This window comes from Nelumbo lutea, chromosome 6 (genome assembly GCF_056320005.1).
Source record: "Nelumbo lutea isolate HS-2025 chromosome 6, American lotus-T2T, whole genome shotgun sequence".
NCBI classification, from domain to species: Eukaryota; Viridiplantae; Streptophyta; class Magnoliopsida; order Proteales; family Nelumbonaceae; genus Nelumbo; species Nelumbo lutea.
This window is the reverse complement of record NC_142689.1, coordinates 16879035-16895415: the sequence shown is the minus strand read 5'-3', so window position 1 is coordinate 16895415 and position 16381 is coordinate 16879035. Positions and strand designations below refer to the sequence as shown.

Sequence of the window (16381 nt, the reverse complement as noted above, 5' to 3'; positions counted from 1 at the left end):
TTAGTTTTCTTTTCTTTTTTTCTTCTGTTCAAGGCTTAAACTCTGTTCAGAATAAGAAGTCTGTGAAGTTTCAAATCCTGATGTATCATTCCCTTTCAATCAGTAGTTCTATCAATCTGTTATTCGTTAGGCTTGCTTTACTTAAAATTGATACGGGCATGGAATTTACTCTGATTTCCTGTTCTGAAAGTTAGATTTAATGATCGTCTGGTTGGATCTTTTGAGAGTGAGATGAAAAATATGAAGTCTATTTAGTTGTCGAGCGGCGGCGGGCGGCCGCGCTGATGGACAGATTGGAAGAAGAAGATGAACAGTGATTTTTTATATTATTTTTAAAAAATTAATTCTTTTTAATTCTTTTTTTTTTTTAAATATAACATTTATTGATATCAGGGCCTAAAAGTTACTCCGCTATTATCCCTAAATTTTGAAATAAAAATAAATCATAATTTGCATAAAAACCATTTGCAGTAACATGTAAATTAAACACCGACATTTCTGACACTAGGAAGGATCGTGAAGATCTACAGAAGAAATGGAAGCTAAGCAAACTTCGTCCCATTTTGGAAAATTCTTTGAAAGTACTTGGTTCGAAAGGCTGATTTATTAAGGCCAAAGAGCATCCACAGCCTCAAGTCAATTAATCGAGCTTCCGCTTCAAAATAACAAGCGAGTCAACAGCCAATTCGTTATAGTTGATGAAAATGGAAGACTTGGCGGATTTGTCAGCAATTCGGTCGAACAGCTTATCTACGACCTCAGGTCCGAAGTGTTGTCTGATGGGTCCATCCAGAGCAGCTCTCATGTGTGACACGAAAAGCTTGGCTTTATATGCAGCATCATGATTCATGGGACGATCCAGTGTCTCCATTCCTTCAACGCTGAAACACCCATTTCTTTCTATCAATGCTTCCAGCTGCTTGGGCGATGTGGGGTAGATGGGCAAATTGAAGGAGTCCACTTTATCTTCACTCACTAATCCCTTTCAACAAAATCAAATATTCACAAAAATGACTCAAATTATAAGAAATGCATAGTTGACTGGCCGCATGTATTGATTCTCATCGTCTATTGGCTAAATGGGTGAAGATTAATTAATTGGAGTGATCTAATCCGTCCAACCATCCACACTGGGCTAGCTATATCTCATACAACCGAACTTCTTATCTTCTTGGGATAATTTGGATATGATGTATCTTTAATGCCATTGCCATTGAAATTCAATTTCACTATTAGGGCAATGAAATAGAAAAAAGCAAAATCCATCCTAAAAGATTTTTGACAAGAAGGGCTAGGTGCCATTTGGCAGATCTTTTTCAAGATTTTCCAGCAGTTCAGATGGCTAAAAGACATTGAATTTTTAGGATATTGTCTTTATAGACAAAGTTCATTCGATAAGCGGTTTGATTTATCAAGATTTTAAAAACATGTTTAGAAGCTATTTATCACATAAAAAGATTATAAAGCTTCTCAAAATTTGGCATTTTCAATCTTTCTGCATGTGTCTTCTCATCTTTTCAGCTTCTAATTATCAGATTGAAAAGACCAATTTTCAATCTTCCAGCTTGACAAAGCCCAAAAGACCCACACGGGAAGACTTGCCGAACACCGCCAATACATGTGAAAAAAGTATTTGAGCAATTGTGGCAAAATGGGTTGATGATCCCTTACCATTTTGGCCATGTCCAGTAAGCAAGATCCCAAGAAGTCTACCCATGCTGCAAAAGTGGATTGAGACATTGGGGTTTCATTTGGAATGGTAGGGATTATAATGGTCATCAAGCCTCCAGAGACCATCTCTTGGGCCCTAGCATCAAGAAAGGACAGTATATCCTTGGAGAATTGAGCCGAATAAGCCTCTAGGACTTCATTAGGGGCAGTTGCACAATGGATCCTTCCTTTATTCCATGCCGGAGAGGTTTTGTCCACCACTTCCGGTGGGACTGCAGAGAGCCAATGGAGTGCGTATGAGGAGTGTACAAAATGGAGGGAAGCCTTGGGAAACAGCCGGCCATGAAAGGAACCTGGCACTCCGGCTGCAAAGTAGGGCCGTTCGGGAACAAGGGATTTGAAAAGTTTGTTGAAATCATTGGAGGAGTGGTCAATGAATAGAACTAGAAATTCAGGAAGATCAGAACTGAAAACTCCATGAGAGTTGTACTTGAGCACCACAGCTTCTATTATGTTCTGCACTGCGATGAAGGTGTTGGGTCCAACCGAGCAGCCCAAATCAGCGATTGTGAAAGTGTTGGAAGAACAAGGGAGATGTTTGATGTCAAGCTTCTCAGCAACTGCTGCTTCAATCTTCGCCTTGGCCTTATCCACTCCCTCTTTCTGTAAAAGCAGAAGAAATATAAGTTGTTATAGTGAAAAAGAAATACTTGACACTAAACAGATCTGTTGAAGCTTTATTGTGATTGAGATCGATTGAAAGCCCATTCAGTACTCTTCATTAATAGTCAGAAGGACTAGAACATACATGAATTCTTGATGAGAAAAACTCTACTGTAAAATTAGAAAGTAAAGCTAGCTCTTGCGGAGGATTGCCTGATAGCTCGAATTGTGGGCATAGCTGTAGGGGCCGTCTCCACCATTCATGGGAAATGCTTGACTGATCTGCTTTGCCATCTCTGTGTGTGGGCGCGTCTGTGGAGTCCGGGTATCCTACACTCAGTATGTGGGCAGGGGTGCACTTCCTTCCATTAATAAATGAATACGTCTTGTGTTCAGAGTGTGAACCCCACGTGCACTCACATGGATGTAGTGAAACCAAACGGTAAAACTTCTGTTAAAGTAATATTTTTATTTTTTTAATTAAAAAAAAAGATTTATAGTGAACAAAATGGAGTGGGAACTGACCCTGGACTCTAAATGATAAACCCTTCTTCAAGCTTCAGCCATTAACGATGCAGAATTGTGGATGGGATCCACACTCTGAACAGAAGACGTATTCATTTCATCATTTGTTATTGTAAGTAAACGCCCTCCCACATGGCTGACATGGTTACAGCACTCCCTTGTCTTTGTTTAAGGTGGGGCTTGGAAACGGCAAAGAGGTACTGCAACTTGCAAACTCTTGCCTAACATGGCAAAGCAGTCACTGCGTGGATTTCTCGTTTTAGGAAAAGTATTTGGTGTCGATGTTGAGAATATCATACCGTTTTCTAAAAAAAACAGTACTGATAGTGCTGGCAGCAATATTTTTAATATGGTCTATCTTATCCGATGTCCAAGATGTCACATCATTGCACTGCTAGCAGTGATGCAATGTTTTCTCATAAAACAAAGAATTTGATATTGCTTTAAACCATACTTTTCCGAGACGTGGCCGAAATTAAATAAGAAAGCATTATTTGAAATATCACTTTCTCTAATGTGTCACTGTTTTTTCAGAAAATGACATTAATGTCAAACACCCACTACAATCCCTCATTTCCTATGCTGCAATATTGAATTCCACGATAAATCAATATACCAAAGAGTATGGCTTATCCAGATAACTGATACCTTCCAATTGGAAGGTGAATAGGTAATTTACCCACAGGCCAATGACACGTTCTCCCTCCTACCTCTCGGTAACGTGTATTGCAAAAGAATGCTAAAACTTCACTTACCTTGACAAGTAAAACCTGTAAATTAAATACTTGCCTTAGTAAATATACTTATATACCTATGTAAATAAAAACAAATAAGGCCTTAATAACACTATTAAGCAATAGAGTCTAAATGGAGTAAAGAATAAAAACTTATTCAGGGACCTCACCAAAACAAATACCATCTCAGGAATGTCTGACTCTAACATAATGAGATAAACCAGTAATATAACCAACCTTAAAAACCAACTGACACATCACCCTTCCAACACATCAACTCCAAACTTCTTAGATTTATTCCACAGCCGTTCTCTTGATCCTCTTCCTGTAAACTTCTAGGAAACTTCACCATACATTAATAGTATTAATTGGCATTTGGCACTTCCTACTTAGTCAATATAACCAACCAACTTAATTATGGCGTACCATTGCTTGTCATTCATTTATTGAATATTGCAATTATATTTTAAGGAGAATGACGGTTCAGTCCAGGGTTAGAGTTTTTAGGCCCAAAATACAGTTAGGTGGGTGTTAGTTTGAAATTAATGCTAATTCATGGGTAAACATTGATGTATAATATAAAGGTTTTTGATATATTGAATATTTAATTATAACTCTGCGTAGAAATCAGAAATCTGCAATTGGGCCTGTTAAACCTCCGCTAATGCTTCGTTTAAATATTTATACATTGTGATTTTTTATAGGATTTAAACCTCTCATGTGAAATGATGTTGCTACATACAAATAATACCCCTCCCCTTAATTATCTTCGATAATTCTGTCTGACTTTGACATCATATATATATATATATATATATGCTTTCAAAACTCTACTTTTGCCCTTTAAGAAATTAAAATAAATAAAATCTCAAAAAACATAACTTTCCAATACAGTGAGACAATGCAGCATTGAGTAACATCACAGTTGGGTTTGTGGTGGTCAGTGGCGAAAAGGTAAAAGGAACCATCCTTTGGGGACAATGAAACTTGAACTCAACCCTCTAAGTTTGAATTGATAACACCGTTATTTAGAGAGAGAGGACGTTTTGAAAAATCGTAGATCATTATTAGTTCATGTTTGATTTGTATTTGCATATATTTAAAGAGATCGGATTGCTCCCAACTAAACCAATACAATTTATATTGAAGTAGTGAAGTAATGGGTTGTATAAGCTTGTATTATTATAATAATTGAGGATACTATAATAATGTATTAGAAAAGATAGTGTTGATTGCACAAGATTTCTATCTTACATACCCTTATTATGTGGGATCTTTTTTATTTTTGAATCTAATCTTAGAGCTTGGCTTTAGAAATAAGGTTGCACAAGATCTCTATCTATTCAATTGAGGCAATCTATAGTGGAGATCATAGGCTTTCTTGTTTTCTTAATTCAGATGGAGCAGTTTTAATGGTTCACTTTGAAATTTTGGAATATATTTAAGCATAAGAGTATTCTTTTATGGATTCTGTCAAATATAACGGCCGTTATATATATAGACAGGGAAGGTTTAGGTCCTGCTAAAAAAGAACATGAAAGGTATAAACATTTATGAGAAAATTCAGGGGAGTTTTAAGTATTTTACAAAAAAAAAAATCAACTCCTTTGTTTCTCTATAAAAAAAGTAAATTCCTTTGCGTAAATTCAGAATCTTATATATATATATATATATATATATATATATATTACGGAGTGGGTGATTTTTCCTTGTGCTAAATGGAATTTATTCGTGCGAGTAGATTAGCGCTCTCACGTGCAGATGTTTTGTATGTGTAAAAGACATTTGTTTGTTCGACCAAGGATTTGGTTACAAGAGAACGGCGAGCATCGAGGAAGAAATCCAACGGCGAGCTTCGAGGAAGAAATCCGATCTGGTGACCTCGGATGGCTCTGTTTTGCCATCCGAGAAGAAATCCAAGGAAGACCATCTTGTTTCAGTTGTGCCCCCCGTAGAAAACCCTGCTGCTCTTTGATTCGCTTCTACTGCAACCCTTGTAAGGTTTTTGGAGATGGATTCGTTCCCTTCCAAGTAGACCTGTTCATGGGCCAGGTAGCCCGATGGCCCAGTCCACACTCCGGTCGGGCTTGGTCATGTAATTAGGCCTGTGAGCCTAACACAGTAAGCTCGAGTGTATTACAGGTCAGGCTCGGGATTTGTCAAAAAAGCCTGGCCCGACTCAGCATTATATATTTTATAAAATACATAATATGTATTTTATATATTATATTAAATATATAAATATAATATAATATATATATTTTTTATTTTTTTTTATAATCTCTCTCTCTCTCTCTCTCTCTCTCTCTATTCAGCCACTTCAGCAGTAGTAACAATATGGGCTAAATTTCAGGCTTGGGCCCTGGCCCGGGCTTCGGCCTTTTTATGAGGGTTGGGCTCGGGCCCAAGTTGTAGGCCCGATGGTCGGGCCGGGCTCGGGCTCGGGCCTTAGAAAAATCTATTAATACAGAGTGAAAGCCCGGCCTGAGCCTGGCCCGGTCCATGAACAGGTCTACTTGCAAGGTATGTGGTTTTAACTTTTTTTTTTTCATTGCATTCGTTTTGATTTTTTCTCGTTCTTCAAAATCTAGGGTTTTTCAACCTCAGTGTTCTATTGTATTTGTTCTCATTGTTTTCTCTTTCCCGGTTCTCGTTGTAACTAATTTGCTCATCTTCTGTTCTCGGAAGATGATTGAGAGAAATTGGAAGTAATTGATTGAGAGAAAAAAATGTGGAAAAAAAGAGATAAAATAGGAAATAATAAAAAATCCTTTCTTATATAACAGATTTTTTTTCCTTGCATCTTGTCTGAAATTTTGAAATTCCTACAGTTTCTTTTTTCTTAAAAAAATCGTTTTGAAGGAGGCCAAAAACTATACCCAAACCAAAATTAACTACTTTGGTTGCAGACAAGTAGATCCATCAGAGTTAAGGCTCAATACCCATAGGCTTTTTCCTAAGATGTCCAATTTTGATTCTTATGAATAATCTTGAAAAGGGCTCTTGAGTTTGAGATGATGCCCCCATTATTTGGACTTTCATTTTAGCTCAAATTCATCTCTTTACACTGAACCAGCATTTACACCCTTAATCTAAAGTATCTATGAACACACACCCATTTCTACTTAAAAGAACCACAAAACCAAATACCACCAAAGTGATTATTTTAGGACAAAGAAGCAAAGACTTTTGTATGATTGTAGTCTTTAGGTATGCCTTTAAGTTAGACCCTTTTTCTTCCTTGGGGCTCCTTGAAAGTCCATAGTCCATACACAAGACGAAACCAAACAGGAAATCGGAATTGAGAAAACAAAATCATATCATCCTCGAGTGGAAAGGACCAGACCCTAAAGGAACAGTAAACAATTAATGTCCATGTCCATCTAACTTTCATAGATAGACACATGAGGAAGGAAACAATAGTTGACAGCTATATGTTCCAACTTCCAACCCAACAACGCGACCACTCACCACCCGACGTAAGCCATGTTGAGCAGCAGGCAGGGGGTATGACTGATGATTGTGATGTACTCATGCATGCAGCTCTTTTAACTACCGATTAAACCCAATCCAACTTGCATCCCTAAAAACAGAAAGTTGAGAGAAAATCTAAAGGAATATTTAACAACTTTTTCCTCAACTTTCTATTGCTTTCTTAGTTTATATTAAATCAAACACAAAGTAGGGTTTTCGTTTGCACTGGCATAAATACATGAAGGCAAATGAGTTAAGCTTAAATTCTGGTTTATTTTTTAGATAAAAATACGAAAATCTCCCCTAAAATTTCTAACAATCATAAAAATATCTTCTATAGTTTCACTTTAACAAAAACTTCCCTAGATTTTTTAAAAACCCAACAAAAATCTCAGACGGAAAATGTTAACTACCTATTTTATCATTTTTCAAATTAATTTGCATCTATTTTTACTAAATACTTCAATCAAAATTTTATCCTCTTTTCCTCTTATATCGTTCTATTTACCCTCTTATCTTATCCCAGTTTATCAAGTTTTAATAGTAGAATAATACAGCACAAGGGTTCAAGGGATTCTATTGACTTTATTTTTCCTTTTAGTTTTCTTCATCTTTGGCGATTTCTTGGTGATATTGATTGAACACTTAATTTGCATGAAAACCACTTGTCTCTCCCTCTATTTCGCACGTACGACTCGTGTTTACTCGTGTTTCTAGAACTTTTTTCCCGCTCTCCCCATCTTCCTCTGACTATTTCGTCTCACTACTCCTCTCTCTCTTGCTTCGACACACTTTTCTTTCTCTCCCGGTTTCCATTTCTATCTTCCCGCCCTCTCTCTCTCACCACTTGCTCTTAAAAACCGGGAACTTCCATGACTTCTTCTTCAAGGTTTCTCCTCTGCTTGGCTTCTATCTCGTCTACATCGGTTGCAGATCAGACCATCCCCTCTTCCCCCTGTTTTTCTGTCTCAACCGTCGAACCGGCGGTAGATCAGCCAGAAGGAAGCCAGACCCACCGTCCCCTATTTGGTGGTAGTTCCAGCCTATCATACTAGTCTCTAGCTGGTTTGCACGTAGTTCCAGCCATGCCAGACCCAACGTCGCGGTAATTTCTCTCTCTAGCTGGTTTATCTCTTTGCCTTGAACATACAATCTTCTCACAGAGGGGCCTATTCCCTTGGGGCATACAGCGATAACACTAATGTTCTTAGGGAAATCAAGCCCTAATGACTGTAAATGTCCAGGAAGAAATCCATGAGAAAGCCCAAGTATGGTGTTTGGCTTCATGTGAGAGAATACTTTCTGATAATTATCTGCTTGTGCTGCATCGGAAGTCAATAGCAACACCAGATCACTACCAGAAATAGTTTCCCATATATCACCAAGGGTACCACTTTCTTCGGTAAAACCAGCAGCACGAGCTTCCTCAAAGGAACGTGAGCCCTTCCTCAGACCAATCTTGACCACAAAGTCGGATTTTGCTACTACAAAAGAATCTCTCAAGTTCCTGAGCTTGGTTAGGCCCCTGAGACCCCCACCCAATGACGCCAATCTGCTTGATCCCCTTGAAGGCATCTGGCAGCAAGAACGTAGGACCACTCAGAAACATGTCTATTATTGCAGATATACAAGGAGTATATTTTACAGATTTATATACATAATTTTGGAGAGATTTAAACCTGCTAATCTTTGTAATATACTTTTTTTTTTCTTCCTATGCTTTTTCAGTCAAAGGGAACTCAAAGGATATTGACCCCTCCATGATTGTGAGCAATGCGGCAACAGAAAGGTTTCATGTTAGCCATTTTAGTGTCCAGTGGCAATTGTTTACTGACATGAAGTGGGCAATACTTTCCTGTTTCTAGACTATTTTAAAAGCTTTTTGCAGAACTCTTTTTATTCTTCCTCCACAGCTCAAAACCCACAGTATTTTTGTTAGGGAAAAAATTACAAATTTGAATAAACGAATTGTTGTTCTGTAATTGCACAATTCGCATGTTTCTCATTCTAGTTGTGTTTGCCTTAATATTGATGTGTTTGAGTGGTGGTGTGTTTATTGTGGACCTTTCTCATTTTAGTTGTTTGACCGACTCTTTAGGGACTGGGTAGCTTAGGCTAGCTCAACAATGAATCCTTAGTTGCTGATTGCCTATACATTCTTTTTTCAATACCAATAAAGATCCAATGATTAACAATTCAAAAGAAAAAGAATGCTGTAGTCTATTACATACATTTAAATTGTAGGTGGGGAGCAGCCAAGGGCCCTGCCCTAATTTTTCATGGTTTTTTTCCATGGTTGTTGGTTGTTCTTTGAACTTTGTACTTTCTGTTCTTTTTTTTTTCCCTATAACAAAGCTTTACTCTTATTGATTAAAAAGAACATAGCAACAAGTCCGACAAAGTGCACCTAACAATGAGCCTTGCTTGGGAACCTAGGTGCACCTTCTAAAATACTGTATGTACCCTCAATTTTTTTAGAATTGATTCATTTATGATATCATGTAGAGACCATTGATCAGTTCAGGTGCATTAGTTATAAGATCTTGAACTGCCATTTGTTTGAATGTGCCTCACATGTACTTGTTGAATTCTGCTATTCATGGGGCAACTTTTAACCGGGAAGCTTTTGCCAGTTTCCAAAAGTCCAAAATAAGCCTTTTGTTGTAGGCATATCTTAGAATTGAAAAATGAGAACTCTGGAAAGATATGCCTATATCTTTCCATTTAATTCATAAATCATTTTTCTCGTGAAGTTTAGCTTATATCCCATTTGAGAGGGCTTTTGCATTGGAGTCGAGGTGTGTTGATTCAATTGTGGTGGTGATTGAATACTCGTGTTTTGGAGAAGCTACATGTAGTAATTTCCTATTTGAGTAAATGACGTTTCTTGCATCTAAAATACAATGATCAATTTTTCGGTTCTTACCAAATACACCTACTGTTCATGTGTTGGACCCGACTTGATGCACCAGAAGCTGTGTCCCAAATAAGTCATCTCAAATGGGCACTTAACCTTACTCTATTGCATTGCATGCGAGATTTCTTCTCATCATACCCTTGTGATCTCATCAGAGTCTGGATCTTTGCCCACAACAATTCTATCAACGTCTACTTGTATAACATCGCAGTCACACATGGAGAACATCTCATCTTTCTACATAGTATTATGCACAGGGAGGTATTTCCAATACACAGGGATAATGTATTGTGGGTAGACATGAACAGAGTTATAGTGGATAGGAGATCCAGAGCCGTTCAGAATTGTTTTCTTATTCACCACCGTGTGCAGGGTCTCATCAAGATTGCATCTATGCCTCAGATGTACGTCTCAGTGTGGACTGGAAACATCTCCCACAGTTATCATTGTGTGATGCTCCTAATATACAGTTGGAATGTGTTGTGAGGCACCTTTGGGGCATGCTTTGTGGGGGTGGGGCGCATATGCAAATTCTGTCTCATCCAGCCAAGGCCCTTTTTTATTAGTGCACTAGTAGCCAAGTATTTGCTGAAGCTTGTGCATTTCATGGTGGCTTGGAGATGGCCAAAGTTTTGGGTTTTCATATGGTTCATGGGTGTTGCAGTTCTTTATCTCGAGTTAATATTATGAAGAAAGTCTCCTCCTTGCCCATGCTATTTGTCAAGTGTTTGAGGTAATGTTGAAGATCATAGAGAGTGTAGAAGTTTAAATTCTTCAAAAATAAACATTGGGAAGGCAATAGAATGGCCGATGCTCTCTCTAATTTAGGTGGTGTTTTGTACAACTTTAATTTATTTGATAAACGGTGCTATATTATTCTTAAATCAGCATTTATCCCATCATATTAAATAGTACGCATAAATATTCACAAAAGAACTTGATTTATGTATGCATCAATCATCCAAGAAACTTCATTAATTTTAACGATTCTCTCAACAATTGAACCCGTAAAGAAGCCGTTTGTAACAATGATTTCATCTCTATCCTCTCCTGCATGGGATAAGGGAGGCATGATGCCAAGTCATGGTTGTGTGGGAAATATCCCCAACATCACTACTGTTCACATATATCTATGCCAATGAAAATATCTAACGCTTGAATGGTAAATGCCATAAACACGTGGTCAAATTACAAGAAGCTGATGATGGTCTGAAAATATTTCAATATCGCAAACATTATCCCTTCAAGGATGGGATGGTTCAGTGCCTATTACTTGAAAAGGGGATGTAGTGATGTTAGGAAATTCTCTTACATCCATGCCCATTGTGCAATCCGAGCTACGTGTGTCAATTGGACTGGATTTGGTCCGATCCGACCCAGTTGAATAAATGGATCAAGTTCAATTCAATCTAATGAATGTTTTGAATTAATTTGAACTAGTCTAATTTAATGTCTAGATCATTCAATTTGTTCAAATTCATTTTGATTTAGATTGATTTCAATTCAAATCCAGTTTATTGATACATATTTTTATCTTATATCAATGGATCAGATATTGACTTAATCGAACCTAATCCAATATAAATTTGTTACGGACGAACCAGGTCCAATCCAATCTAATAAATATTTTTGATCAGATTGATCCAATCCAATGTCTTGTTGGTGCATCCAATCCATCCAAATTGATTTTAGATTGGATGGGGTCCAATCCAAAACCAGTCCATTGACACCCTTAATCCAAGTTGCCAAATGTTTTTACATTTATTGGTCTATTTATTCAATTCCCTATGGTCACATTGTGTTATGATATGATCCAAAGGGGATAGAGAAGGATTATTTTCTCCGCACTTTATAATGTGCAAGCTAGCTCCAGCCAATATCTTTTGGCTTAATCTTCTTCGGGACATGGCACTCTATTTAGGCTTCGGCTCATAAGACTGATTTATCAGTGTTTTCAACTCGTCGTTCATTCGGTCGATCGGATCATTTGAACTGCCACCCAGCCCAGTCAAGATTTCGGATTTGGTTCAATCAAAGATCCGTCAGACAGTAAAAAATAATTGACTTAGTCAAGAAGCATTCAATCTGTCTGGTTCAACCGTTGACCCATTCGATCTGGTCACCGGGTTGCAGGTTGCACATTCGATATATGTAAACTTTTGGAGGCCATAACCTTGCACTTCAATGTCTGATTGGGGTGATTTTTTTTTTAATTTTTTATTTTGGGTAGATTTTCGAGATCTATGCATTCCAAGGTGATGTAGGCGTCTTGACCCACTACTTTCGCAAAAAAAGAAAGAAAAAAAAAACATTTTTTGGCCTCAAATTATAATTTTTAATATTTTTTATAAATAAAAAATTAAAAACTGAGCTAAAAATATAAATTAAATACAAAAATACATATAACATATCTAAAACATATTTATACATTATTTATTGATAAAATATATATTTATACACATATGTATATAAATATATATATACTCAATACATATATATATATATATATATATATATATATATATATACACACACACACACACACACACACACACACACACACACATATATATAGAACGGTCTGAACTATTCGACCCGATCAGTGGAATCCGTGACCCGCGACTCGGAGGCAAAAACGGTTCGGCCTCCGGGTTGGTTTTTAAAACATTGGTTTCAACTCTCATGTAGAAGATGATTAAATGAGACCTGAATTATCATAGACTAAGGTGGCATTTGATAAATCTAAAATATGAAGTCTGAAAAGTTAGAAATATATTAAAACTATCTGAAATCTAAAAAGAGGCATTGATGCTTTTCTACTTTTGAGAAGCTCTAAATACTTTGGCTTGTTTGTATTGGACCGAACTCTTAACATCTAAAATACCCTGTTTTTACTATTTTACCTCTAGAATAGACTATTTGGTATATTTGAACTCAATTTGTACTATTTCATATATAATAATTATCAAATTCAAAAATAATATTAAAAGCGTACAAAAATTAATAAAATATATAATAATTACAAAAAATAATTAATAATTAATGAATAACGTAATTAAATTAATAAAAAATAATTACTCACTATTAAAAAATAATAAAATAATTAAAATTTAATAGTGCAATTAATAGTTATAATAATATTGAACTAACATAAAAAATAATTAAATACATAATAATTATGAAAAATAATTAATAATTAATAAATAACGCGATTAAAATAACAAAAATAATTACTCATTATTAAAAAATAATAAAATGATTAAAATTTAATAGTGCAATTAATAATTATAATAATATTGAGCCAATGGGAATAAAAAATAATTAAATACAGAATAACTACGAAAAATGAATAATAATTAATAAATAATGTAATTAAATTAATAAAAAATAATTATTCACTATTAAAAAATAATAAAATGATTAAAATTTAATTGTCTGCCTATCAGAGCCAAACAATGAGTTTAGCAGAAACATTGACTATCATGGGCCCAAAGGTTGCATGAACACCTCTAGGAATGCCATGGAGATGAAGAAGGCAGAAGTTGGAGCTAAGGTCCAAAATTTTACAGAATGAGCTCTAAAATGTATAGACTTCTACTCCCATTGTCGGGGAAACAAGGATAGAGTAAAATCAAAGTTCAGCTGTTGAGATCCAACTCCAATTGTCAGCATTAAAAACATTTCTAGATCTTGCTGGTAACTAACCAGCTTAGAGGAAAGGATTTAACAAAAGCTTTTGATGTGGAATGCTTTCCCCTCAATCTCTTCTCTTAGCTCATCTGACCCTGGTTGGGCATTTGGTATTTCTACTACTGCAATTCAGGGGTTGCTGGGAATGGTGGTAGAAGGTGATGCGAACAATGCCAACCAGTGTTTTCTTGAAGCATCATGTTTTGGGAGCACCAAGCTTGTCCGTATCTTATTGCAGATAGCTCAAAGGTATAGCTTAGATGTAGATGACCCATAGAGTAGGAATAGCACCTACTCTATGCAACTCATTGACAGACACAGTGAATCTGATCTGTGAACCTGAACTTGATGACCAGTGATCCACTTGGATTTCCATGAAAGTGCACACAAACACACTGCTAATCATCTCAAAATATCCTTTAAAATAACAATTTTGTGTAATATGGAATGACTACTAAAGCAACAACATACATTTGGTTAATGATACAGTGATATCATTAACCAATATCCCATGGACTGATTCAGCCATATCCCATGCATTTTTCTGTTATTACTGGTAAAAACTATACAGTGACATCTCATTAGTTGATAGGTTTATTCAATTCTGCTGGCAAAACTTATGTTTACCCCAAAATTTACCAAAAACCGTATCATTAAAAAAATATGCAATTCTGGGTTTAAACTAGTTTCAACGAGATGATTTTGAAGATGCCCAATTGTCTTCTGCCAACATACTTCAAGGAATCTAAAGATGGGTTGTTCCCCATATTCGATAAATTGAAGAAAACTACAAAATTAAAAGAAAAAAAAAAACTCCAAAGAAAATGAATCTAGGTCAGTTCTTCTACCCAACATACATTTGGTTAAAGATAAATCTTACAGAGAATCTGGATAAAGCAAATCAAACGAAAATCATTCTTGTTTATCCATATACCACAAAGAAAACGAACCCAAATGGTTGAATAGCATAAAACATTCCTGTTTATTCAACAAGCATGGCAATAAAAAAGAAAAAAAAAAAACTGAAGATTGCGAGGGTTTTTGAGGGAGTTTCTTCAAATTTGGTTCAAAGAGAAGGTTCTTCAGTTCGAAGCAAGAAGAGAGCAGATTCGGTTCGAAGTGAAGGTTCACAGAGAAATGGCAGTGGATCTTGCTTGCAAAGAGGATGACAGTGAACTCTTTCTCGGTTCAAAAATAGGGTGAATGACCTAATTTTTTGGGTTTTATTTGAAGGACAAATTGTTGTCATTTTTAATTTTTATGAGGAGAATATCATCCTTTATCGAGGTCTGAATGGCCTCTGAGCACATTAAGCACTTGCCCAACCATTTTCATTTTAAGATCTGAAAAAGCATTTCATACCCAATATTAAGAGGCACATCCAAACGGTTGTGGCACCTGAAAATCAACTATTTCAGACTTGAAACGTCCGAATAGTGCGATGAAACGCCACCTAAAAAAAATTATGACCAATCAACACGTATCATAAATATGTTAATGGGATGGATTTTATCAAAATTTATGAGTGAGTTTTGATTGATCAAAATGCTTCCTGCATGTCTCTCTGGCAAAATAGATTTTCCCATAAAATCTTCTTTTCTACTTATATTAATCCACGTCTTTTAAAATGGAGAGATGACAACTGAGAACCCACTTAAGCCCACAAACTTGTTAGCCCATGTGACAAGTAGTTTTTGGGGCCCAGGTTTTCCTTTACCTTTTATATTATGAGTTAAATTTTAACCCAAAAGATCTTTGGCACGTGTAAATGATAACCTATTTTTCAATTTCCTGCAACTGCCCTCAAAGGCCTACGAAAAGACGAGGATGCCCCCCAGGCAGCCACTTATCAAATACCAAGTGGGCTGAATAATTTGTTAGTATCAATAATAATAATAATGTTAAAATTATCTGATTATTCTGGTTTTGATGTAAACAAATGTTTTCAGCACATTAATGCTTTTACTCTTTAATTTATTCAAAAAATTGTAGCTACAACATCATTAAAACCATGCTGTTTTTGTTAATATGGTAGTTGTGGTCGTTTTTAAAAAACAAAATCGTTCATATATATTGACGAATGACGAATACCTCTCCTTGATGAGCTTTGTGAAGATCCTATTCACTATGAGACAAAGGCATTTTGATGATGCCAAATTCACCAAGTTAATTACCACGATGCTGATCGATCGAACCGGCAACAAAGTTTGTCCAACTGTCGCTCATTGTATCTCCAACTATTGCTAAAGCAACGAATTGGGAACAAAATCTATCACCTATTAATGCTGCTTCTTGTATTTCCAACTGTACTGTTACTAAGTCAATGTAATGACAACAAAGGTCGATCAACGTCTATATTGCTGAACATTGGAAAGTTTTCCCTCGGATGCATACCTCGGGACTCTCTGTCTTTCTTTTCTTGCAGGTGCCTACGGAAATAGCTCAGTTCATACTTCATACGACCTCCTCGGCTTATCCAGTTATCCAAGTCCTCCTTCTCTTTATATTGCATTGGCCTGGGCTTTCATGGCGAATTCATTCAAATTTTTAACAAAACGCCAACGTAAATCCACCCGAGTTGCACTCATAGAAAGTAGTAAAACCATTTACGTATCCATTTTATTCCAAACACCACTCAAATTAATTACTCGAATGGGGTGACAACAACGGCAACCAGCGAGGTCGAGACCCCCTGCGATCCTCCACA

General features: G+C 36.3%; 1 protein-coding gene and 1 long non-coding RNA gene across 2 annotated transcripts; one reads left to right on the top strand and one right to left on the bottom strand.

Annotated features, from left to right (window-relative positions):
- Positions 1-227: 227 nt before the first annotated feature.
- LOC148847621 (loganic acid O-methyltransferase-like) lies at positions 228-2994 on the bottom strand. The gene is made up of 3 exons (XM_088949761.1): positions 2548-2994; positions 1672-2334; positions 228-982 (listed from the first exon to the last, which is right to left on the bottom strand). Exons 1-3 carry the CDS (start codon positions 2626-2628, stop codon positions 641-643), a joined length of 1086 nt encoding a protein of 361 aa, XP_088805887.1. The 5' UTR covers positions 2629-2994; the 3' UTR covers positions 228-640.
- A 4707-nt stretch (positions 2995-7701) lies between these two features.
- On the top strand, positions 7702-8559 carry LOC148847620 (uncharacterized). Its single transcript, XR_016100586.1, has 2 exons — positions 7702-8172; positions 8258-8559. It is a non-coding gene; the product is annotated as an uncharacterized LOC148847620 (long non-coding RNA).
- The last annotated feature ends 7822 nt before the right edge of the window (positions 8560-16381 follow it).